Below are 27,832 nucleotides of genomic sequence, written 5' to 3'. Positions count from 1 at the left end.
CTAATTATGTGTAGGGAAATACCACATTAGCAGAATTGTAACAAAAACAATAATGTTCTCTCTTCTATGTTGTTATGCTGATGGCAGTAGGTAGTCGTTGTTGTTAATCACGCAATAATGAAATAATCCCCATCTCTTTGTTATTCCTAATTGCAGCCTTGGTTACCTACAAATATTACTCTTAGTAAATTAGACGTAAATGGGGGAAACGATGGTGGAATATTATTAAGACTAATTAGTAGAAACGGTTGGCTTGTTTATGTGCCTGACAGTCTCAATGGCTCATTGTAATGGACTGAGTTGGGGACAGTATACTCTTATTTAATTCTCAGTCTATTTAGACCCTTTTTGCAATTAGCAACCTTTTTTGCTCAATGATTGGTGCATACAATATGTACAACAGCATAGAAGACAACAACAAAAAACATAACTGTATAAAAGTATAAACAGTATACATTTTAATTAATATATATTATTTGCCTCGTTTATTTTTTATTTTTAGAGAACTTCTGGAACGCAGCGTTCTTCAACAAAGAGACATCGTACCTGCACTTCCCCACGTTCCACGGAGAGCTCAGTGCAGACATCTCCTTCCTGTTCAAAACCACTGCCTCTTCAGGGGTCTTCCTGGAAAACCTGGGCATTAAAGACTTCATACGGGTTGAACTCAGCTGTAAGTAAAGTGAATGATACCACCGTGGAGAGAATGCTGGACTCTATGGTTCATGATCAAGTGTTTCGGTGCAGGGTTCAAAAAGGCATATAGACTGGGAAAGGAGAAGCTGCACTCACTAAAATTCACTGAACTTCTGCGGAGAGACCACGGCATTCATCTTGAATGTAATAGGTCCTGAATTTGGCTTACAATTGCTTGAGTGCAATACACATCTTCCAAAGGTGTTAGGCACAAGTTAGCTTGAATGCAATAAGGCCTTAACATCTTTGAATGGTGTTAGCTTGATTTAGTTTGAATGCAATGCACATCCTCTTCGACCATGATGTTAGAAAATGATTCAGCTCGAATGCAATACACATCTCCGAATAGTCTTATAACATTATTTGGCTTGAATGCATCACATCATCTTTCTTCGTGGCATTGAACATGATTTGGCTTATTAGGTCAGCTCATTGTCAGAGATATTTGCAGTTGCAGAGATTGTAAAGCTCTAATAACTCTGAGCGGTGCTTTCTATTGGTCTATTTGTGAAGCAGCGGTAAAGCGTGAAACTCCTTTTCTGAGACGACACATGATAGAGAGAGTCTGCGGCGCTACACAGACATCATGAGCATACTCTCCTTGGGGAAATTATGGGACTGCCATTGTTAAAGCGAAGCACAGACTTTGGAGCTGATATACTTCATTTATGTTGACTCTTGTTTAGATAGAACTGCATTATTATGGGTCCGGAGTAAGAAGTTTTGTCTCTAAATGATGGTCTGGCGCTGTGACTGTTATTGTTTCATATGCCTTCTCCTGGTCCCATGACAACTAATCCCCACTCTGGTAGAATCCCCATGAGCCTTTGCAATTGGAGGATGCTGATTTAGGAGGGAAGAAGCCTTTTCTATTCTGTATTGTCAGGACAGATTTTTTTGGGACATCTGTAGCGGAATGTTAACACTGTTGTCGCGGTGCTAGATGTTATTGTCTATAGAGACAATAGCCAGGGGTGATGGATGGGAGTCCTGCATAGAGAGACCTTCCAGGGTGCAGGGGTATGTTCCTGCTGTAATGACCCATTCTACAGATGTAGGATCTTAATTTGAGCCAGTTTTCTACAGCAGAATAATTATCCCGCAGAAGATGTTAATTATTATGTGGATTATAATTCATGTGGATTATTGATACATTCTTCGTAAGTGAAAATCAAGCCTGAAATTTCAATATGGCACTTAAACTTCAGAAGCCTTTTTAAACCTCAAATACACTACAAGTTTTACATGTCCTGCATTGCATGATTGTTTTCCTGCGACAGGGTGATCAAATTACGATCCAAATTACACATCACTGACATCACAGAGCTTGATTAAAGCCCCTGAATCGCACCATACTGAATTACTGGGGACACGGCATGACATGTACCTATTGTACAGAGAGACGTGTCTATTGTTGTGAGGTCACAGCCATACGATGTTATCGATTGAGCATCCATGTAGACTAGTAACGGTTGCACAGCTGACTCTTCAGGCTTAATCAAAGTATATCCTATGGAAATAGAACAATTTACATTCACCCCCTAATTTATTGAACTGTGAATGTGGTTGCTATTTTTTAACCTTACCATTGGCGTCACATTCCCTCAGACAAGGTGTGTGCTTGTGGGTGCGTTGGCATTGGTGTGTATGTGTGTGTGTGTCTTCTTAAGAGGCAGAAGGGGAAGCTAGCTGTGCAGTGAATACTAAAGAGATCAGCATAGATGATTAGCTTTTTCACTGAGTTTTTGTCGCCGCCATGCAGACCAGAGAAGTGTTTGATGACAAACTCTGGCCCTGGCCTCAGCTTCCTATGCACAGTGGTGTGTGTGTGTGTGTGTGTGTGTGTGTGTGTGTGTGTGTGTGTGTGTGTGTGTGTGTGTGTGTGTGTGTGTGTGTGTGTGTGTGTGTGTGTGTGTGTGTGTGTGTGTGTGTGTGTGTGTGTGTGTGTGTGTGTGTGTGTGTGTGCATGCGCGTTTGTGTGCTGCCCTGAGCTCTTCCAAAATCCTATTCATTAACATGATCCATTCAGATAAGATCCCATCATCCTACAGATGGGCAGGCAGGAGGAGCATCAATTACACAGCCCTGTATGAACATATGCGCTGAATGAATGAAAAATGCCTGACAAATGTTTTCAAGGGGGGAAAAAGACAGATAGCTACTGCATAGTGGAGCCAACTGCCAGGTCAGCAATGGATGTTTTTGTTGTAAATGATGATATGGATGTGCGTGTTGTACACAACATCAGGAACACCTGCTCTTTCCATGACTGACCAGGTGAATCCAGGTGAAAGCTATGATCCCTTATTGATGTCACGTGAAATCCACTTCAATCAGTGTAGATGAAGGGGAAGGAGATTGACACATGGATTGTGTATGTGTGCCATTCAGAGGGTGAATGGGCAAGACAAAAGATTTGTGTGGCTTTGAACGGGGTATGATAGTAGGTGCCAGACGCACCGGTTTAAGTGTGTCAAGAACTGTAGCGCTGCTGGGTATTTTACGCTCAATAGTTTTAGGTGTGTATCAAGAATGGTCCACTACCCAAAGAACATCCAACCATCTTGAGACAACTGTGGGAATTATCGGAGTCAACATGGGTCATCATCCCTGTGGAATGCTTTCGACACCTTGTAGTCCATGCTCCGATAAATTGAGGATGTTCTGAGGACATGTCCCTAATGTTTTGTACACTCAGTGTATACATGTGGTGATAGATCTCGGGGAGAATAGAACTGGAACACAATGTCGTAAGGCCACTTTGTACTGGTATTGGCATGACAACACCTAATATTTCTTTATTCTGTTGATACTCAAGGTCAAAGCAACCACCACATTCAATCAACAATGCTTCACAGAAAAGTGAAATAAAAGAAAGTCATATGATTTTGTCTGAGCAGTGAAAGTTATTATGTTGTCAGGTTTCGCTCGCAGGGGCCAGATGAGGATTTTTATAGACATCGGAAATAAAATGTCCGGAAAATATTGAGATGTCCAGGGGGTTTCATTCTGGTGTCATTTGATAGTTATTTGGCTGTAAAAAGCTCTGCTACTACTCTCTGCTAGTGGGTTATTTAACCACCCATCCAAATGCTACTCATCTGGTGTGTCTGACCATCTCTCCTTCTCTCCCCCATCCTCCTCTCTCCATCCCTCCCACAGCTCCGATGGAGGTCGTCTTCTCGTTTGACGTGGGCAATGGCCCCTTTGAGGTGCGTGTGGAGACGGGCGGCATGGCGCTAAACGACGACAGGTGGCACCGCGTTCGAGCGGAGCGGAACGTGAAAGAGGCTTCACTGTGTGTGGACTCTTTCCCGGGCACCACACAGAAGGCCCCCGCCGACGGTCACATCCATCTGCAACTCAACAGCCAATTATTTGTAGGTAGGAAAATCCAGCTGCTTCAGGCTGCTACATCTCCCTCATTGGAGGAACGGAAAAACACCAGACCTGGGTTCAAATGCTAGTCAAAATGTTTAAAATACTTTGAGTGTTTGCTCTCGCCTAATCTCTCGTGGACAGACTATGTAAACATAAATGTTACTGTGTATTTGTCATGATACAATGGAATGCGTGAGATAACGAGCAGCATTAGTTCCAGTGCTTTGGACAAATCACGATTTCGCAGATGTTAGTATCTTTGAATTCCAGAAGAGGAAGGGACATTTGGCTCATAGACTTACCCGTAACTTGAAAAAAATACTGAGGGTGGAGCTCTTCGTCCCGGTTCAGATCCTCCTTCTCTCTCTTCTCTTAACATGTATGGATCCAGAACTTAACCGAGATTATCTTTAGCCTGCCCTGGGAGTGCCAGATAGGTGGGGTTTACAGTTTTGAGGCTATTCAATTGGTCCATTAAATTGCAAGCTAAATCAAGCACATACAGTTCGGAAAGTATTCAGACCCCCTCACTTTTTCCACATTTTGTTACAGCTTTATTCAAAAATGAAATTGTTTTTTCCCCTCATCAATCTACACACAATACCCCAAAAACTGTTTCTTTTTTATTTTTACAATTTAATCAAAATAATTCAGACCCAGTATTTTGTTGAAGCACCTTTGCGATTACAGCCTTGAGTCTTCTTGAGTATGACGCTAACAAGCTTGGCACACCTGTATTTGTGGAGTTTCTCCCATTCTTCTCTGCAGATCCTCTCAAGCTCTCTCAGGTTGGATGGGGAGTGTCGCTGCACAGCTATTGTCAGGTCTTTCCAGAGATGTTCGATCAGGTTCAAGTCCAGGCTCTGGCTGACATTCAGAGACATGTCCTGAAGCCACTCCTGTGTTGTCTTGGCTGTGTGCTTAGGGTCGTTGTCCTTTTGGAAGTTGAGGTGAGTCTGAGGTCTTGAGCGCTCTGGAGCACGTTTTCATCAAGGATCTCTCTGTACTTTGCTCCGTTAATCTTTTCCTTGATCCTGACTAGTCTCCCAGTCCCTGCAGCTGAAAAACATCCCCACAGCATAATGCTGCCACCATCATGCTTCACCGTAGTGATGGTGCCAGGTTTACTCCAGATGTGACACTTGGCATTCAGGCCAAGGTGTTCAGTCTTGTTTTCATCATACCAGAGAACCAGAGAATCTTGTTTCTCATGGTCTGAGAGTCCTTTAGGTGCCTTTTGGCAAACTCCAAGCGGGCTATCATGTGGTTTTTACTGAGGAGTGGCTTCTGTCTGGCCACTGTACCATAAAGGCCTGATTTGTGGAGTGCTGGGATCTGCTCCCATCTCCACAGAGGAACTCTGGAATTGTGTCAGAGACCATCGGTTCTTGGTCACCTCCCTGTTTTGGTGGTTCCAAACTTCTTCCATTTAAGAATGATAGAAGCCACTGAGTTCTTGGGCACCTTCAATGCTTCAGACATTTGTTGGTATCCTTCCCCAGATCTGTGCCTCAACACAATCCTCTCGGAGCTGTACGGACAATTCCTTCCACCTCATGGTTTTTGCTCTGACATGCACTGTCAACAGTGGGACCTTATATAGACATGTGTGTGTCTTTCCAAAAGATTGTTCAATCAATTGAATTTACCACAAGTGGACTCCAATCAACTTGTAGAAACATTTCAAGGATGATCAATGGAAACTATATTTTGAGTCTCGTAGCAAAAGGTCTGAATATTTATGTAAACAAGGAATTTCAGTTTTATATTTAATAAATTAGCTAGTTTTTCTAAACTTGTTTTTGCTTTGCCATTATGCGGTATTGTGTGTAGATTGTAGAAGAATCAATAATCAATTGTTGAGTAAGGCTGTAACGTATCAAAATGTAACGTATCAAAATGTGGAATAAGTGTGGAAAAAAGTCAAAGGGTCTGAATACTTTCTGAATGCACTGTATAAAAGTATTTGAAATTATTTCAAATATAATTTGAATCCTGGTTCTACCAGAGAAAAATAACACCTTCCTAATATTGAGTATGTCGGGGCATGGACTCTACAAGGTGTTGAAAGCATTCCACAGAGATGCTGGCCCATGTTTACTCCAATGCTTCCCACAGTTGGCTGGATGTCCTTTGGATGGTGGACCATTCTTGATACACACAGAGCATGAGAAACCCAGCAGTGTTGCAGTTCTTTAAAACCAACCGATTCGCCTGGCACCTTCTACCATACCCTATTCAAAGGCACTTAAATCTTTGGTCTTGCCCATTCACCCTCTGAATGGCACACATACACAATACCTGTCTCAATTGTCTCAAGGTTTAAAAATCCTTCTCTAACGTGTCTCCTCTCCTCCCCTTCATCTACACTGATTGAAGTGTATTTAACAAGATACTCAATAAGAGATCATTGCTTTCACCTGGATTCACCTGGTCTGTCTATGCAATGGAGAGTGCAGGTGTTCACAATGTTTTCTACACTCTGTGTTAATGCCTCAGTCAGAGCTTACTAGCCTTTCCACATCCACCAGCCTTACCCACACTTACAATCAAAGGGAGGGGACGTCTGTCATTTGTAAGCCAATGGATTAACTTCTACTTTAGCGTTCTCCCAAATGGCACCCTATTCCCTAGTGTACCCACTGGCCTTGGTCAAAATAAGTGCACTACATAGGGAATAGGGTGTCATTTGGGACACAAACTTTGAGTTGGGGCACAATGTGATTTGGTTTGCTCTGCCAATGGTGAAAAAAAACTCTGAATCCATGGCTTCCAAATACAAGTAATGGTAATTACTTATTCCAGATTAAATTGGTGTGTGAAATATTGCGCAATTTCTCTTCCTTTTTCAAGTACTGTACAGCATAGTTCATATGTGAAGTAAGTACTTAGGAGAAGAAGGCCAAGCTTCTAACAGTAAGTTGCAGTGGATTTTTTAAATTTATTTAACCTTTATTTAACTAGGCAAGTCAGTTAAGAACAAATTCTTATTTACAATGATGGCCTAGGAACAGTGGGTTAACTGCTTTTTCCAGGGCAGAACGACAGATTTTTACCTTGTCAGCTCAGGGATTCGAACTAGAACACTTTCAGTTACTGGCCCAATGCTCTAACCACTAAGCTACCTGCCACCTATCGAGCAGCCTCCATCACATTATTGGCAAAATGCCATTCCTCTGTGGTTTCCTATTTGATGTGCAGGTGCTGAGCTGACTGTTTCCTGAACAATAATGACATTCAATAAATAACCATGAATCACGCTGCTGATGGGCTTTGGATCATGCGGTTCTACAGTAGGTGTGTGTGTGTGTGTGTGTGTGTGTGTGTGTGTGTGTGTGTGTGTGTGTGTGTGTGTGTGTGTGTGTGTGTGTGTGTGTGTGTGTGTGTGTGTGTGTGTGTGTGTGTGTGTGTGTGTGTGTGTGTGTGTGTGTGTGTGTGTGTGTGTGTGTGTGTGTGTGTGTGTGTGTGTGTGTGTGTGTGTGTGTGTGTGTGTGTGTGTGTGTGTGTGCAAGCCCTCCAATTATTTTTGCATATTTTTTTACACTAAACGTTATCAGATCTTCAACCAAAACCTAATATTAAATAAAGGGAACCTGAGTGAACAAATAACACAAATGTGGTACTTATTTCATTTATTTAATGAACAAAGTTATTCAATGCCCCTGTGTAAAAAGGTCCCCCTTACACTCGATAACTGGTTGTGCCATCTTTAGCTGTTATGACTACAACCAAATGCTTCCTGTAGTTGGCAGTGCCAGAGAAATGTCCTAAAAATTATCAAAGACTTCGGCCACCCAAGTCATAGACCGTTCTTGGCAAAAGGACACTTGACTAACCTCAACTAGAAACAATAATGTGTAGACTATCACATCAGAAGCTCTATTTTCCCAAAATGCTCCTGAATAACTTCTGCCCCTTCAAAGGCTGTTGAACAGTTTACCAAATGTCTAGCTGGACTATTTTCGTTGACCCACTTAATTTTTTTTTACACAGGCTCTGCACACTCACTGGACTCTACCCACACACATACTACACTGACTCTCCAACACACACACACACACACACACACACACACACACACACACACACACACACACACACACACACACACACACACACACACACACACACACACACACACACACACACACACACACACACACACCAGTCAAAAGTTTGGAAACACCTACTCATTCAAGGGATTTTCTTGATTTTCTTTTACTATTTTCTGGTAGAGTAATAGTGAAGCCATCAAAACTATAAAATAACACATATGTAATCATGTAGTAACCAACAAAAATGTTAAACAAATCCAAATATATGTGAGATTCTTGAAAGTAGCCACCCTTTGCCTTGATGACAGCTTTACACTATCACGTTTCAGGTAATGACCCAGATGCAGACAGTGTCGAATAAACAAAGTGTATTTCTAATACAGGGGCAGGCAAACAACGGTTCAAAGGCAGGCAAGGGTCAGTAATCCAAAGGGGGTTCAAAGGGTCCTGAACGGCAGGCAGGATTTTCACCAGAAGTTAATGGTTATCTGTAGGAGGAATGTATACGGTGGAGGAAATTAAGCTTGGAATGTATAGAGTAGGGCAACCACATGTGGCAGGCACTGATAAGGGTGGAGAGATGTGGTTTCGTGAGGAAGGGGGCCGAGGTCAGGTCAGGTCACATTAAGGGAGACGGAACAGTTTATTGCCCGCATCACTTAACTTCCTGCCTAGCAATAAACATGTTTAGAGAGGAGATTCCTCCCAAATTGGGGTATATAAACGTCCCTTTTTCTTTCAAAGATAATACGTAAAAATCCAAATAACTTCACAGATCGTCATTGTAAAGAGTTTAAACATTGTTTCCCATGCTTGTTAAATGAACCATAAACAATAAATGAACATGCGCCTGTGGAACGGTCATTTAGACACTAACATCTTACAGACGGTAGGCAATTAAGGTCATAGTTATGAAAACTTAGGACACTAAAGAGGCCTTTCTACTGACTCTGAAAAACACCAATATAAAGATGCCCAGGGTCCTTGCTCATCTGCGTGAATGTGCCTAAGGCATGCTGCAAGGAGGCATGAGGACTGCAGATGTGGCCAGGGCAATAAATTGCAATGTCCGTACTGTGAGATACCTAAGACAGGGCAACAGGGTGACAGGATGGACAGCTGATCATCCTCGTAGTGGCAGACCACATTTAACAACATTTGCACAGGACCAGTACATCCGAACATCACACCTGCGGAACAGGTACAGGATAGCAACAACAACTGCCCAAGATACACCAGGAACACACAATCCCTCCATCAGTGCTCAGACTGTCGGCAATAGGCTGAGAGAGGCTGGACTGAGGACTTGTAGGCCTGTTGTAAGGCTGGTCCTTACCAGACATCACCGGCAACAATGTCGCCTATGGGCACAAACCCACCGTCGCTGGACCAGACAGGACTGGCAAAAAGTGCTCTTCACTGACTAGTCGCGGTTTTGTCTCAACAGGGGTGATGGTCGGATTTGCATTTATCGTCAAAGGAATGAGCCTTATACCGAGGCCTGTACTCTGGAGTGGAATCGATTTGGAGGTGAAGGGTCCGTCATGGTCTGGGGTAGTGTGTCACAGCATCATCAGACTGAGCTTGTTGTCATTGCAGGCAATCTCAACGCTGTGTGTTACAGAGAACACATCCTACCCCCTCATGTGGTATCTTTCCTGTAGGCTCATCCTGACATGACACTCCAACATGACAATGCCACCAGCCATACTGCTCATTCTGTGTATGATTTAATGCAAGACAGGAATGTCAGCGTTTAGCCATGGCCAGTGAAGAGCCCGGATCTCAATCCCATTGAGCACGTCTGGGACCTGTTGGATCAGAGGGTGAGCGCTAGGGCCATTCCCCTCAGAAATGTCTGGGAACTTGCAGTTGCCTTGGTGGAAGAGTGGGGTGACATCTCACAGCAAGAACGGGCAAATCTGGTGCAGTCCATGAGGAGGAGATGCACTGCAGTACTCAATGCAGCTGGTGGCCACACCAGATACTGACTGTTACTTTTGATTTTGAACCCCCCCCTTTGTTCAGGGACACATTATTCCATTTATGTCAGTCACATCTCTGTGGAACTTGTTCAGTTTATGTCTCAGTTGTTGAATCTTGTTTTGTCCATACAAATATTTACACATGTTAATTAAGTTTGCTGAAAATAAACGCAGTTGACAGTGCAAGGATGTTTCTTTTTTTGCTGAGTTTGTATACTACCACTGGTGGGATACGTCTTTGCAGCATTGTGTTGTCTTCTTGGGTATGTCTGTAGCATATTGGCAGATCTGGATTTGAGGATTTCCGCCCATTTTTCCTTGCATATCTTCTCAAGCTTCTACAAAGTATTGACTTGGGAATATTTTTTTAAATTAGATGTTTTTGTATTTCATTTTCAATATATATATTTTTTAAATTCTAAAAACATATTTGCACTTTGTTATTATGGGGTATTGTGTGTAGATGGGTGAGAATCATTTTTTGTATCAATTTTGAATTCCGGCTGTAACAACGAAATGTGGAATAAGTCAAGGGGTATCAATATTTTCTGAAGTCACTGTATACGAAAGCATAACATATGTGATTTGAATATTTTGTAAAGTACATTTGACACTTCAACCTAAAACATTTGAATTGAACATGTCTTAATTACACATGACAGTAAGCCTATAAAAATGTGGTTGAACATTTGGTAAAGAACACTTGAAATCTGCGGTATACTCAAACATACAGGTAACTGCCAAAATAAAGGAAACACAAAGTGTATAAAACTGTATTGGAGGGATGCGACACCATTCTTCCACAAGAAATTGCATAATTTGCTGTTTTTTTGATGGTGGTGGAAAATGCTGTCACAGGCAACACTCCAGAATCTCCCAAAGTATTCAATTGGGTTGAGATCGAGTTACTTAAATGGCCATGGCATATGGTTTACATCGTTTTAACGTTTATAAACACATTTAGTGACCCCTCGTGCACTGTGTGTAATGTCGTTCTTCGTTTGTAGAAAGAGAGTCGGTCCGAAATGCAGCGTAGTGGTTACTCATGACTTTAATGAAAAAAGTGACATGAAATAACTATACAAAGACAAAAACAACAAACGGAACGAGAAACCAATTACAGCCTATCTGGTGAAACTACACAGAGACAGGAACAATCACCCACGAAATACAAAGCGAAACTCAGGCTACCTAAATACAGTTCCCAATCAGAGACAACGAGAATCACCTGACTCTGATTGAGAACCGCCTCAGGCAGCCAAGCCTATACAACACCCCTAATCAGCCGCGATCCCAAATACTACAAACCCCAATACGAAAATACAATAACATAAACCCATGTCACACCCTGGCCTGACCAAATATATAACGAAAACACAAAAATACAATGACCAAGGCGTGACACTGTGGATGTGGGCATGGCCATGGTAGCCAAAATCATGTGTAACTGGTTCTGCCCATAATTTTTATACATGACCCTAAGCATGATGTGATATTAATTGCTTAGAAATTGCTCAAGAACCACACCAGTGTGGAAGCACCTTCAATATATTTTGCATCTCTCATTTACTGAAGTGTTTTTGGCAATTACATGTTTTGGCAATTACATGTTTATGGTGTGTTCATAGTTATAGTGCCTTCAGAAAGTATTCATACCCCGTGACTTATTCCACATTTTGTTGTGTTACAGTCTGAATAAAAAATGTAAAAAAATCAACCATCTACACACAATACCCCATAATGACAAAACAACAGATATACATAAAGCAAATATCAAATGTCTTATCAAACACAAACTTGGTACATACGTGTCCAAAACTAGAAATAAGCTGAACTATTTACAAATGGCATTCGTGTTTTGTGCATGTCATGATAGTCTTTGAAGCAATAAATCCAAGATGGCGGAGCAGTCAGGCACCTTTTGTCTTCATCTTGTATCCTGTGTATATATCTTTTTACATATTTTTTAAATATTTTTCTTAACCCCAACGTCAACATACTCTCCTGCAACCCACCTCACCCAGTGTGGTATGGATCTGCTATTTTCTTTACTTTAGAACCAGAACCCCCAAAAGCAGCTCGCCAGCTAACTAGCTAGTAGTCAGCTAGCCACTGCTAGCGGTCATCAGCTAACATTTAGCCAGGACAACTCCTGCCAGTCTGTACAGCGTGTTTCAACCCAGAGCTTATCGGACTCTTTTTTTTCTCCATATCACCGGATTCCTACAGCAAGCTCTGAACCTCTTAATCTGGATCATCGCAGCTAGCAAGCTGCTTTCCGATTGGCTTCTCCTGGCTAACGTCTTTGTCCTGAAGCAAGCACCAATTAGCCTGGAGCTTGCCTATGCTAGGCCCATCTCCCTGCTAGCTGAAGATGTCCATCCAACTCCTTTTATTGCTGATACAGAGCCCCGCCGATCCATCACAACTAGACTACCAACGTAATCCACCCGAGGGGGGTTTTCAACAGGCTCCTTCATCGCGATATCCACTGAATGCCCAGCTGCTAGCCTGCTAACCGTGGCCCGTTAACTGTCTAGAGCATACCGGATTGTTAGTTGAAGTGGTCCATCAGTCAATTTCTTTGGCAATACTTATTTTGCCAATTGGCCTGGACCCTTTTACTTCACGGACCCCTGCTGATCCATCACAGCTGGTCTCCCAACGTAACCGCAGGAGGGAGCTACAACAACAGACTTCTTCCGTCGCGACCTCCCTCTAAGGCCCATCTGCCAGCCTGCTAGCCCCAGCCCGCTAGCTGTCTGAATCGCCGTGTCTCCAGCCCGTATAGCTACTTAGTGGACCATATGATCACTCGGCTACGCATGCCTCTCCCTAATGTCAACATGCCTTGTCCATTGCTGTTTTGGTTAATGATGATTGTCTCGTTTCACTCTACAGCCTCCAACCGTGCTCGATATGCCTCAGCTAACCCTCTTGTCCCACCTCCCACACATGCGGTGACCCTGCCTGGTTTAATTGATGTCCCTAGAGACAATACCTCTCTCATCGTCACTCAATGCCTAGGTTTACCTCAACTGTATTCACATCCTACCATACCATCGTCTGTACATTGAATCTATTCTTCCGTGCCCAGAAACCTGCTCCTTTTACTCTCTTTTCCGAATGTACTAGACGACCAGTTCTTTTAGCCTTTGGCCGTACCCTTATCCTACTCCTCCTCTGGTGATGTAGAGGTTAATCCAGGCCCAACAGTGCCTTGCTCCACTCCCATTCCCCAGGCCCTCTCATTTGTTGACTTTTGTAACTGTAAAAGCCTTGGTTTCATGCATGTTAAAATCAGAAGCCTCCTCCCTAAATTTGTTTTATTCACTGCTCTAGCACACTCTGCCAACACGGATGTCCTGGCTGGCTTAGGAAGGCCACCAAGAACCCTGAAATTTCCATCCCTAACTATAACATTTTCTGATAAGATAAAACTGCCAGAGTTGGCGGAGTTGCAATCTACTGCCGAGATAGCTTGCAGAGTTCTGTCTTAGTATCCAGGTCTGTGCCCAAACATTTTTTTAATTTTTTTTTATCTATCTTTCCTGAAACAAGTATCTTACCGTTGCTGCTTGCTATAGACGACCTTCTGCCCCCAGCTGTGCCCTGGACACCATATGTGAATCGATTGCCCCCCATCTATGTTCAGAGCTCATGCTGTTAGGTGACCTAAACTGGGATATGCTTAACAGCCATCCTACAATCCTAAACTTGATGCCCTCAATCTCACACAAATGATCAATGAACCTACCAGGTACAACCCCAAATCCGTAAACACAGGCACCCTCATAGATATCATCCTAACCAACCTGCCCTCCAAATACACCTCTGCTGTCTTCAACCAGGATCTCAGCGGTTTCTCAATCCACGGTTTCTGGTTGAGGAATGTTTTAACAGACGCTGTGGGTACAACATCACCGATGCACTTGCTAATAAACCCACTCACCGAATCAGCGTATTCATCAATGTTGTTGTTCGACGCTATGCGGAACATATCCCAGTCCACGTGATCGTTGCAATCTTGAAGCGTGTAATCCGATTGGTCGGACCAGCGTTGAACAGACCTGAGCGTGGGTGCTTTTTGTTTTAGTTTCTGTCTATAAACTGGGAGCAACAAAATGGAGCCGTGGTTAGCTTTTAAAAGAAGGGTGGGGGAGAGCCTTATATGCGTCGCGGAAGTTGTAATAACAATGATCTAGGGTTTTGCCAGCCCAGGTCACTCAATCAATATGCTGATATAATTTAGGGAGCCTTGTTTTCAATTTAGCCTTGTTAAAATCTCCAGCTACAATAAATGCAGCCTCAGGAGCCTTTCGAATCCCACCGTACCTTCTCCACTATGCAATCTGGTTTCCGAGCTGGTCATGGGTGCATCTCAGCCATGCTCAAAGTCCTAAACAATATCATAACCGCCATCGATAAGAGACAATACTGTGCAGCTGTATTCATCGACCTGGCCATGGCTTTCGACTCTGTCAATCACCACATTCTTATCTGCAGCCTTGGTTTCTTAAATGACTGCCACGCTTGGTTCACCAACTACTTCTCAGACAGAGTTTAGTGTGTCAAATCGCAAGGCCTGTTGTCCGGACGAGCTTCAATGCCATACAACTCTCTTTCCATAGGCCTCCAACTGCTCTTAAATGCAAGTAAAACTAAATGCATGCTCTTCAAGCAATCACTGCCCGCACCTGCCCGCCCGTCCAGCATCACCACTCTGGACGGTTCTGACTTAGAATATGTGGACATCTACAAATACCTAGGTTTCTGGTTAGACTGTAAACTCTCCTTCCAGACCCACATCAAACATCTCCAATCCAAAATTAAATCTAGAATCAGCTTCCTATTTCGCAACAAAGCATCCTTCACTCATGCTGCCAAACATGCCCTCGTAAAACGGACTATTCTGCCAATCCTTGACTTCGGCGATGTCATTTGCAAAATAGCCTCCAACACTCTACTCAGGAAACGGGATGCAGTCTATCACAGTGCCATCCGTTTTGTCACCAAAGCCCCATACACTACCCGCCACTGCCACCTGTATGCTCTCGTTGGCTGGCCCTTGCTACATATTCGTTGCCAAACCCACTGGCTTCAGGTCATCTATAAGTTTTTGCTAAGTAAAGCCCCACCTTATCTCAGCTCACTGGTCACCATAGCAGCACCCACCCGTAGCACGCACTGCAGCAGGTATATTTCACTGGTCACCACCAAAGCCAATTCCTACTTTGGCCACCTTTCCTTACAGTTCTCTGCTGCCAATGACTGGAACGAGTTACAAAAATCACTGAAGCTGGAGACCCATATCTCCCTCACTAACTTTAATTTCCAGCTGTCAGAGCAACTCACAGGTCACTGCACCTGTACATAGCCCATCTGTAAATAGCCCATCCAACTACCTCATCCCCATACTGTTATTTATTTATTTGCTCCTTTGCACCCAAGTGTTTCTCTACTTGCACATTCATCTTCTGCACATCTATCACTCCAGTGTTTAATTGCTAAATTGTAATTATTTCACCACTATGGCCTATTTATTGCCTTACCTCCCTAATCTTACCTCATTTACACACACTGTATATAGACTTTTTTACTCTATTGTGTTATTGACTGTATGTTTGTTTATTCCATGTGTAACTCTGTGTTGTTGTTTGTGTCGCACTGCTTTGCTTTACCTTGGCCAGGTCGCAGTTGTAAATGAGAATTTGTTCTCAACTAGCCTACCTGGTTAAATAAAGGTGAAATAATTTAATTAAATAAAAGTCCCTCTGTGCCAGGAAATAAAAAGCGACCTGGCATTTCGGACAGAAAATCTGTAATTTTTCCCTTTTTCCCCCTGTGTTTTGTGCAATGCTTACAGTTCCTCCTTTTGTCGTTTGGCATGTGTGTGTGTGTTGAGCATGGTTACTTCCCTAGTGTCATTCCATTTAACAAAAAGCAGCTTGTTAGTCCTGATCCAATGTAAGGTCCCCCTCTCCGCTGTCTTTGTCATGTCGTCTCCTTGGTCTTGGGGAAACCCAATTTTGTTTGGACGAATGGTGCCACAAGCACTATGATAAGCATGGGACACACCTACTCATTCAAGCGTTTTTTCCTTTTACTTTTTTCTACATTGTAGAATAATAATTAAGACATCAACACTATCTATTATGCACAAAGATAAAGTCACTCAGTGGGCATTCAATGTTTCCATCAAGTCATACCTCATCAAATAACATGGCAATATGCTAGATTTGTTCTTACCAACCTACGGATTCATTTGATACCACCCATGTAGCTATAGCTCAAACACAGACCAAATCGAAGTTTACCTTCTAAGATGTTTGGTGAAAACGTTGTGTAAAATAAAAATTTGGACTCTCGGGCTGGTGATCAATAACGGTAGGTCACAGCCATTTAGATAAGATTATCCTCATGATCTGCGGAGTCCCAGCTTCCGATGTGTATCAATGTATTCCGTGTTTATTTTGTTTATGCTTCACAACGTTAAACGGAATGTAGGGAGCAGACATCTTGAAATGAGATCATCGGCTCGGGCTGCCCTTATAAATGCCCATATATGGTAATAAGTCACCAAAGATTTGAAGGCACCGATCAATAGCCAACATACGCAGCGTTTAGGAAATGCCATGCTTTTACAGATAGGGGCTACCGTTCTCATACTATACTGAATTTAGAAAAAAATGTATCTAACAGAGTCCCTTAAATAGGGGAAATTTACATTTAAGATATTTTAAACTTCCTAGGAACCCCAGGAGGTTTTCTTCCCCATAGGGCATCTTGATATGGTCCCCCACTGGTAACCATTCTCTAGGATTACTGGCTAAAGACATTCCTCTCATCAATATTCATTCAAATACCCGGTCTCTGTTTCTTCCCCGAAGCCACTGTTTGTTTTTCCTCCAAAGTAGGTGTTTGCAGATATGACAAGAAAAAAGAAAACATATTTGCTTGGTGATAAAGTATTCTACTGCAGCCTGGTTTTCCTTGTTTCCTTTCTTTAATCATTAGAATATGGTCTCAGGCGAAAACAGACTGAAAGACCAGCACAATGACACTGATAGGCTCAATATGAGTTTGCGTAAAGGTTTATCAGAGCCTGTCAGAAGGCAATAGGACGTTATGAAATGAAATCATACATTTGCTTAGAAATAACAGTATGTTTATTATTTGCTCCTTTTCTGATTTTCTAAACGTTTGCATATTTTTTGACCAGGCTCTGGTACAAATCCCTTGGGCAGACATTTGATTTCCATAGGGGGCACTTTTTTTGTTTTACCTTTATTTGACAAGGCAAGTCAGATAAGAACAAATTCCTATTTACATGACGGCCTACTGGGGAACTGCCTTGTTCAGGGGCAGAATGACAGATTTTTACCTTGTCTTCTCGAGGATTCGATCCAGCAACCACTAGGCTACCTGCTGCCCCTTAAGGTACCTCCTATAGGCTATATAAAAACACAAATAATATTATTAAGTGTTTAATAAATTGTATTCGTGGAGTGCCTATGTTACAAATATGAAACAGAAAGCATTGGTGTTGGAACCTGGTAGGCTATACGCTTATTTTTATAAATAAAATACAAAATAAAACAAATAAAAATAAATACCCCAACCACTAAGATGCACGGTCAGCAAGATGCAAAGTCAAATGACGAAAACATCAGTAGCCTAAATATCATTACAAGCACCACGTGTGCTTGATAATAGTGAAAATAATCACAATATAAAGAATAGCATTATGAATATGTGTTAATATGATAGTCAAAAAGTACATTATAAGTTGGCGCATGTACATACATGTCACATAGCCTGAACAACGAAAGCCGATGAGTGCGTAGCTAATTTTATTTCTTGCTTGAGATGTAGGGACTGCTTATCAGTGATGACATTTGGTGCTGATAATAGTTCATAGAATACGATTTCATTTGGTGGTGACCTGGGCACCAACTCAGTGCGCACAGTTCTGTCTTTTTTTTTGTTGCAGTTAGGCCCCAGAGGTGTCGGTTCCGGTTGAGGCTCAGAATCAGAAGAATACTCATCAGAGATGTCATCGTGATTTATTTATTCCCCACCGTCAGAGTTGTTTTCATTCAGATTTTGTAGCAACGCTAACGAGTGCATCCATTTGTCTTGGTCTTCTTACCATTGTAAATTACGCACGCCCTCACTGTGTATTCCAATTAAGCTAGAGTAAGAGTAGACTGATTAGAATAGATGAATACTGTAGCGACCCGCACAGACAGCTGTGTGTTATGTGTTAGGCTAGGAGGTGGTTGTGTTGTACTGACCAGTACCCGGTGTTCGCGGGGTCCGACCTGTCAATCAACCTGCTATCTGCCAATCACGGGAATGCCTGGAATGTTCTGATGCCGGGCATCCTGGTGGTTGGCGGAGTGGCGTGGAGGGGGGTTGGGCAGGGGGGTGGAGCATTGGAAGTTAAGACCAGGTTCAGCCTTTGTTCTCTCTCTCTTACGTCTGGGTTTCACAAGAGAAGGTCACGATTGGCTTGTGGGTTATCTGTCATCTATTTGGCGTGTGCTACGGCCCAAACAGTAGCCTGTGTAAAGTTGGTGTAATAAACCGTCAATTCGTAAACTCAAGCCTCTGTCTGGACAATTGTTCATTTATGATCTAGTCAGGTCATTACAATACAATAGAATGGCCCGCCCTGTTCTTCATTCACAATTGGTGATTACATAATTATGAATCGTTCGCTCATCAACTCATCCCATTCTCCCCATCATACTTTAGCCTACTTCATTTATTTTATCTCTTTTTATAGGCCTATGTCTGAAATTAATCACTTTTGGTTCAACTTTGAGGCAATTATCGGAGTGATTTTCAACTGGACAGACATTTTTAACTCTCCGGAGAAAGAGGGATTTTCAACTGGACAGACATCTTTAACTCTCCGGAAAAAGAGGGAGCAGGCCCTACTTTCATGAGACAGAGGTGCAATGTGAAAAACCATGTAAAAAATGACATGCCCTCCTAAAACTGTGGATAACACCAGTTCTGTTTGTGATATTAAGATTCTAACAGAATGACAGAATTTACATAACCAGTCAAAAGTTTGGACACCTACTCCAGGGATTTTCTTTATTTTTACTATTTTCTACATTGTAGAATAATAGTGAAGACATCAAAACTATGAAATTACACATATGGAATCATGTAGTAACCAAAAACGTGTTAAACAAATCAAAATATATTTTATATTAGAGATTCTTCAAAGTAGCCACCCTTTGCCTTAAAGACAGCTTTGCACACTCTTGGCATTCTCTCAACCAGCTTCATGAGGTAGTCATCTGGAATGCATTTCAATTAAAAGGTGTGCCTTGTTGATTTGTGGAATTGATTTCCTTCTTAATGCGTTTCAGCCAAGTTGTGTTGTGACAAGGTAGGGGTGGTATACAGAAGATAACCCTATTTGCTAAAGTCTGTATTATGACAAGAACATCTCAAATAAGCAAAGAGAAATTACAGCCCATCCTTACTTTAAGACATGAAGGTCAGTCAGTCTGGGGAATTTCAAGAACTTTGAACGTTTCATCAAGTGCTATGATGAAACTGTCTCTCATGAGCACCGCCACAGGAAAGGAAGACCCAGAGTTACCTCTGCTGCAGAGGATAAGTTCATTAGAATAACTGCACCTCAGAAATTGCAGCCCAAATAAATGCATCACAGAGTTCAAGTAACAGACACATCTCAACATCAATTGTTCAGAATAGACTGCATGAATCAGGCCTTCATGTTTGATTTGCTGAAAATAAACCATTACTAAAGGACACCAATAAGAAAGAAGAGACTTGCTTTTGCTAAGAAACACGAGCAATGGACATTAGACCGGTGGAAATCTGCCCTTTGGTCTGATTAGTCCAAATTTGAGATTTTTGGTTCCAACCACCATATCTGTGCGACGTAGAGTAGGTGAACGGATCATCTCCACATGCATGGTTCCCACCGTGAAGCATGGAGGAAGAGGTGCGGGGGTGATTTGCTGGTGACACTGTCAGTGATTTATTTAGAATTCAAGGCACACTTAACCAGCATGACTACCACAACATTCTGTAACGATACGCCATCCCATCTGGTTTGTGCTTAGTGGGACTATTGTTTGTGTTTCAAAATGACAATTACCCCACACACCTCCAGGCTGTGTAAGGGCTATTTGACCAAGAAGGAGAGTTATGGAGTGCTGCATCAGATGATCTAGCCTCCACAATCAACCGACCTCAACCCAACTGGGATGAGTTGGAGTGCTCAGCATATGTGGGAACTCCTTGAAAACGGTTGGACAAGCATTCCAAGTGAAGCCGGTTGAGAGAATGCCAAGAGTGTGCAAAGCTGTCATCAAGGAAAAGTGTGGCTACTTTAAATAATCTAATTTGTTTAACACCTTTTTGGCTACTACATTATTCCATATGTGTTATGTAATAGTTTTTATGCCTTCACTATTATTCTACGATGTAGAAAATAGTAAAAATAAAGAAAATTAGGTGTCCAAATTTTTGACTGAATTTTTGATATTATAGATTTGTTTAGGAAAAGTCAAAGATTGTCTTTAGAAATGGCATAGTAATACGTTTAAAAAAATTCATGAGCAGTCCAAATGACTGCTTCAGTGGTTCTATTGTGGGTTTTATAGTAATGACATGTAGCCTAATTTAACTGTGAAAATGTATTAGCCTATCTTTTTAACACACTGACTTCCACCTGAGGTTCCTAATGTCATGTCCTTTTAAGTGTTTTTATTCTCTGACAGTTTTTATCTCCACACTTATACTCTCTCTTTCTCTTTCTTTCTCCCTCTCCGCCAGTTTCTGTCTCTCTCGCTCTCTCTTTCTTTCTCTCTCACTCATCTCCCCTCGCTCTCTCTCTCTTTCTCTCACTCGTTCTCTCTCTCAAATCAAATCTCTCTCTCTCTCTTTCTCTCACTCGTTCTCTCGTTCTCTCTCTCTCTCTCTCTCTCTCTCTCTCTCTCTCTCTCTCAATTCAATTCAATTCAAGGGCTTTATTGGCATGGGAAACATGTTAACATTGCCAAAGCAAGTGAGGTAGACAACATACAAAGTGAATATATAAAGTGAAAAACAACAAAAATTAACAGTAAACATTACACATACAGAAGTTTCAAAACAGTAAAGACATTACAAATGTCATATTATATATATATATATATATATATATATACAATGTACAAATAGTTAAAGGACACAAGATAAAATAAATAAGCTCTCTCTCTCTCAAATCAAATCTCTCTCTCTTTCTCTCTCTGTGACAGCATTTCTCTTATTTTCCTGCTCCAGTGACCCATACGCACTGGCTTCTCCTCTCCTCAGGGATTTGTCTCGGCTCACTGTTCCACTTTCCCGGAATCATGAGCTCATTCTGATGCACAATTACCCAAACATGATTAAATCCCACCGGACAGTTACCCAAAGTCTGCTCTGCGATGACCAAATGACAGTTTATTCCAACTCAACTAGCTTAAGAGTATTCAATAACATTTGATTTGACAACTACCTTAGAAACGCTTTTACATTGTAGTGTAAGTTTGTTTTACAAAATCTACATTTTCCGTTTCAGCATCAGTTAATGTTCCGTTTACAATGACCAAGTGATATTTTATTCAACAGTTTATAGAAGGAAATATTTTTTGACATTCCATTTGACCAAGGATTTGACAATACAGTACCTAAGAAATGGATTGTCGTGCTGATTTGCTTCAAAAAAGCTTTCAATCATATTTGACCACAGGGTTGACACAACCCACCTAAAAAATGTTTTAATATTGTAGTGCTGCTTAAAAAAAAAACATTATAATCAGGTTTTCAGTTTGAATCAGAATGCCAATTGTACTCGCAGAGAGCCAGAGTGCCTTGCCTTGCAGGGGGAAAGGCTCATTGATTCTTTGTTGCGAAAAGCCTTGCATGAACTCCAAGAACAATTTGAGCTGCCAGCTCTGAAGGATGGGGGGTTGCCAGAAAGAAGAGCGAGAGAAGAAAAGGAGATGGAGGTTAGCAGCCAGAGCAGTGGCAGCAGACAGACAGCTGATCAAATTCAACTCCCTGAATGCGTTTTCCACTCTCAACTTTGTTTTCATCGCCCTGTCATCGTTTAAATGACTTCTGCTCTTTAAAAAAAAGTGTTGACAAATGTGCGCTCCCGCGAGCGACGGGCGGGTGACATGTCAAATTACTCTGGTACTGTAGCCCTGCGTGCCCCATCACACTGAAGAAGATAAAAGAACAGATTTTAAAAAAAAACAGGGAACAATGCATTTTGTGCTGTTTCTTGGCAGGTGGCACTGCTTCCAGAATGAAAGGTTTCCTGGGTTGTATCCGCTCGCTGCAACTGAACGGGAGGACTCTGGACCTGGAGGAGAGGGCTAAGATTACGCCTGGGGTGAGTCCGGGCTGCCCGGGACACTGCAGCAGCTACGGGCATCTGTGCCAGAACCAGGCGAGGTGTGTGGAGAGGTACAATGGCTTCTCCTGCGACTGTGGCCTCTCCGCCTACGCAGGCCCCTTCTGCCAGAGAGGTAAATAGACTAGGAGCATCACCTCGACCTCAGCCTCTGAGCTCTGAGGTTCTTCTGATCAACTCACTTGCCTCTGGGCGATCAGCCATGTGAGAGGATGTACGTCAGTCCCAATTCACTCCATAATCCTCCTCTTTGGCCCCAACCCTTTCGATTTTTGCAGATAAGGTGGAAGCAATGTGGAGGAAGCTTCACCACTTTACTGCGTATACAGTACCTGTCTCTGACCCTTTAGATCTAGCTGCATACATCTAACAAGGGTTAGAGGGAGGAGGGGAACGATTTGGGACCAGCTGGTGGAGCTTATATTTGTGCACTCAACAAAAACACAGAGGACACTGTATTACAGTACAAGACTAATGTTAGAACTGCTGGTAGATTGTAAAGCTATATGTTTTTTGTTGATGGTTCTGCTGCTGTCTGAGGGTTTATTTAATTCCTTTATTATAAGGCTAATAGACACAGTTACATCTTTGTCACTTCCTACCAAGGAGTGGAAATACCTTCCAGAACAGCCATTTAGAAAGTGGTGCATACAGTACTAAATGAGAACCATCAAAAGGTCAAGAATTGATATTATTTTAGAGGACCCTCATATTGAGCTCGAGGTCAAACATTACTTTACAGGTTCTTACCAGCTGTGTGCATTAGCTCCATCAAGAGCTTGATACAGGAGTGTTTCTGTACATCCTTGGATGTCTCTGAGTCATCGCCATCAGCGATGGTGATGCAGGCAGGCCAATTTGTACATTTTCAAAAATTCATAAGAATGACTTGGACCACTTCCTGGTTAGAACATCAGCGGGCAGTCGCCGTGCCACAATGCCACAGTGGTAGACTGATGAGCATTAAATAGAGTATTGTTCTGTATGTAACATGCTGATTGTATGGTTTTATTTACAGTATGTCTGTTAAAAATAAATTGCAAATATGAACGAAGTTTTTAAGTTGTTAATAGTTGTTAGAGTTTACTCACGGACAGAATGTTAACAGATGTCGAACAAAGTGAAAAACTGTTCTATCACAATGTGGAATGATTGGCCTGTTCAATTCAAACCCCCCAAAATAACCACCAACTCCTCTATTCTGCTTTCCCAACCTCCAGAGGTCTCTGCTTACTTCAAACCTGGGACATCAGTCCAGTACACGTTCAAGGAGCCGTACGAGCTGACTAGAAACACCAGCACTCAGTCCCAGTCCTCCTCCATCTACTCTGACCTGACGCTACGAGGAGAGAATGTCTCGTTTAGCTTCAGAACCACACAGAGCCCTGCGTTACTTCTCTACATCTGCTCCTACTACAGAGAGTACCTGGCTGTGCTGCTCAACAGGAATGGTAAGAAGCAGAGACATTAATAAAAAAAAAAAAATACAAATACAAATAAAAAAGTATTTTCTGGCGTTTTAAAACATTTCAATGATTTATTTAGCATTTACTGTACAGAGTGAATACAAATATCTGTGTCAGCTTGTAGGGTCTATAAAGATCTGAAAAATAACGGACAAATCAAGTAACGTCAAGGTGTACATCTATAGTCATTCAGGAACAAAATATGACTACGTCTAGAAAGGTTATTAACAGCAACTGTAAGAGAGAGAGAGAGAGAGATCATTGTTAGAAAGCAGGTCCTAATCTGGCTGCTCCTTTCCTTCCAATAGCACTTTTAACAGAATTCATTTGGATTCATTTGAGTCTCCAAGTCCCCGTAGACACCAGGCCTGTCAGACACTATTGCCTCCCCAATTCATGCACAGTAAATTGTTAAGGCATTGTCTGTCTTTCTAGGAGAGCACAAGCAAGACCTCTCAGGAGCAGTGAGAGGTTGGGACAAAAATATATATATTTTTAAAGGGCCAATCAGAAGTTCCTATATTCATGTTTGTACTTGTAAATCAATGATATGTGACCATTTATTAATGAAGAATACAAATGCCTCATGAGCTTAGTTCAACTGTCGCACCCCATCAGATTTGCCACCAATGCACCTTATAGGACACATCACTGCGCTCTATTCTCCTCTGTAAACTGGTATTGTCTGTGTATCCGTCGCAATACCCACTGGTTGATGCTTATTTATAAAACCCTCTTAGGCCTCACTCCCCCCTATCTGAGATACCTACTGCGGCCCTCATCCTCCACAAACAGCACCCATTCGCATTCTGTTAAATGTCCCCAAATCAAATCAAAGTTTATTTGTCATGTGTGCCGAATACAGTGAAATGCTGACTTACAGGCTCTAACCAATGGTGTGGGGAAAAAAAGGTGTGTGTGTGTGTGTAGGTAAGTAAAGGTAAGTAAAGAAATAAAACAACAGTAAAAAGACATTTGAAAAAAGAGTAGCCTGACTACAGACCCCTGTTAGTCAGGCTTATTGAGGTAGTATGTACATGTAGGTATCGTTAAAGTGACGATGCATATATGATGAACAGAGAGTAGCAGAAGCGTAAAAGAGGGGTTGGTGGGTGGTGGGACACAATGCAGATAGTCTGATTAGCCAATGTGGGGGAGCACTGGTTGGTCGGGCCAATTTAGGTAGTATGTACATGAATGTATAGATATAGTGACTCTGCATATAAGATAAACAGAGAGTAGCAGCAGCGTAAAAGAGGGGTTGGGGGAAGCACACAATGCAAATAGTCCAGGTAAGCATTTGGTTACCTCTTCAGGAGTTTTATGGCTTGGGGGTAAAAACTGTTGAGAAGCCTTTTGGTCCTGGACTTGGCACTCTGGTACCGCTTGCCATGCGGTAGTAGAGAGAACAGTCTATGACTGGGGTGGCTGGGGTCTTTGACAATTTCTAGGGCCTTCCTCTGACACCGCCTGGTGCAGAGGTCCTGGATGGCAGGCAGCTTTGCCCCAGTGATGTACTGGGCCGTACGCACTACCTTCTGAAGTGCCTTGCGGTCGGAGGCCGAGCAATTGCCGTACCAGGCAGTGATGCAACCGGTCAGGATGCTCTCGATGTTGCAGCTGTAGAACCTTTTGAGGATCTCAGGACCCATGCCAAAGCTTTTTTGTGCCCTCTTCACGACTGTCTTGGTGTGTTTGGACCAATCTCGTTTGTTGTTGATGTGGCCAGCAAGGAATTTGAAACTCTCAACCAAAGCACATACATCATTGGGTCGCTCCTCTTTTCAGTTTGCTGCAGCTAGCAACTGGACCAAGCTGAAAAGAATACTCAAACTGGACAGTTTTATCTCCATCTCTTCATTCAAAGACTCAATCATGGACACTCTTACTGACAGTTGTGGCTGCTTCGTGTGATGCAGTGTTGTCTCTACCTTGCCGTTTGTGCTGTTGTCTGTGCCCAATAATGTTTATACCATATTTTGTGCTGCTACCATGTTTTGCTGCTGTCATGTTGTTGTCATGGTGTGTTGCTACCATGCTGGGTTGTCATGTGTTACTGTCATTCTATGTTGTCGTCATAGGTCTCTCTTTATGTAGTGTTGTGGTGTCGCTCTTGTCGTGATGTGTGTTTTGTCCTATATTTGAATTTGAATTACATTTTTAATCCCAGCCCCTGTCCCCGCAGGGGGCCCCATGGTAAGCCGTCATTGTAAATAAGAATTTGTTCTTAACTTACCTAGTTAAATTAAAAATTAAAATCTGAATGGTCCCTCTCCAGTTATATAATATAATTGTTTCTTAGTCCTATGGTACAAATCATGTCATGGCTCATACTCCTATCCTTGCAGTGCCTCAGTAATTGTGAACTATCTGATACGATTGCCCTCTGCTTAAATAAATAAAAATTGTCCTCCACACTTATTTAATAGAATTGTTTCATTTGTTCTATTGCGCAAATCGTTTGTCTATTCTAGCCCTTATAAATCATTTTTTTTACTGGATGTGTGTAAAAAATATATATATATTCAAATAACAAATACATTGTCTGCTCAAAGTGTACAATTCCACCTTCGTATGAAGTGATCATTTGTGTGCAGCAGCATCAATAAGGGTGTGTTTTCTTAAGAGGTGCAATACATTTCCAATCTCCCCATTCATTTGAATGTGAATGTTGTTGTTTTTTCTGAGATGACTGACGACACCAACACGACCGTGCATTACTCAGAGCCCCTCGGAAATACTTAATACCCTTCCAAATGACAAAAATACATTTGATTTAATATCTCTATTATTGATAGGGAATTAGAGATGAATCCTCTTAGTAGCTGAATGCTTTGTAGGCTTATGTTATGAAATCAGTCACTGCAGCCTTGAACATTGAGGAACTTTCCTTGAAATGCTACAGTATAAACAACAATTTGCCGGGTACAACGTGAACGCTCCCCACATGGTAGCGATATTGTTCAGTGGCTGTCTGCATTTCAATGACAGTGATATTGTTACATGTCTGTCACTGTCTACATTTAACCTTTTACTGCAGTGGGCGAAATCAGGGTCACAAATCTCCTTTGAAACAAAAGTATACACCTCACACACATGGTAATGGACTTTAAAAAAAGAAGACACCTGTACCATGTCGGATATAGAGTTGAAATGTATTTCAATTTTGAGTTTGCATCCCAATATTACACTTTATATACATCACAGAAGACTGAAATATACAAAAGCGCTCGACATAGAAACACTAGATTTTCAGCAGGTTTTGGAGAAAATGTTTATTAATTAATTATGACTAGGTAATTTGACAGCAGGAAAGGGCTACATGTTTTTTATTGTTACGGTATACAAGTTATATCTCTATATAATTCTGAAGGTTACCTGGATGTTATATTGAAGTGATATTAAAGGTATGTCTCTACACTGAGTGTACAAAACATTAGGAACACCTACCTAATATTGAGTTGCACTCCCTTTTGCCCCAGATCGTCTTTAATTTGTTGGGGCATGGACTCTACAAGGTGTCGAAAGTGTTCCACGGGGATGCTGGCCCAGGTTGACTCCAATGCTTCCCACAGTTGTGTCAAGTTGGCTGGATGTCCTTTGTGTGGTGGACCATTCTTGATACACACGGGAAACTCTTGAGCGTAAAAAAAACCAAGCAACGTTGCAGTTCTTGACACACTCAAACCGGTGTGCCTGGCACCTAGTACCATACATTTGCTCAAAATTGTTCAAGCTGTACATTTGGTGGGGAATCATTGATGGACAACAATATTCAAATGTTGTCTCTGATTTTTAAGGAAATGTTAA

General features: G+C 42.0%; 1 protein-coding gene across 2 annotated transcripts in view; it reads left to right on the top strand.

Moving 5' to 3' along the window:
* LOC118387883 (contactin-associated protein-like 4) overlaps window positions 1-27,832 on the top strand; it is a 187,578-nt gene that overhangs the window by 144,159 nt on the left and 15,587 nt on the right. For both annotated transcript variants that reach the window (XM_035776694.2, XM_035776693.2), the window contains exons 16-19: window positions 503-673; window positions 3,859-4,080; window positions 22,432-22,671; window positions 23,777-24,007. In XM_035776694.2, coding sequence (XP_035632587.1) covers window positions 503-673; window positions 3,859-4,080; window positions 22,432-22,671; window positions 23,777-24,007 — 864 coding nt within the window. The remainder of the gene's footprint in view (window positions 1-502; window positions 674-3,858; window positions 4,081-22,431; window positions 22,672-23,776; window positions 24,008-27,832) is intronic.

The sequence above is a fragment of the Oncorhynchus keta genome, chromosome 9, assembly GCF_023373465.1.
Source record: "Oncorhynchus keta strain PuntledgeMale-10-30-2019 chromosome 9, Oket_V2, whole genome shotgun sequence".
In the NCBI taxonomy this organism is placed as follows: Eukaryota; Metazoa; Chordata; class Actinopteri; order Salmoniformes; family Salmonidae; genus Oncorhynchus; species Oncorhynchus keta.
This window is presented reverse-complemented; position numbering and strand designations above follow the sequence as displayed.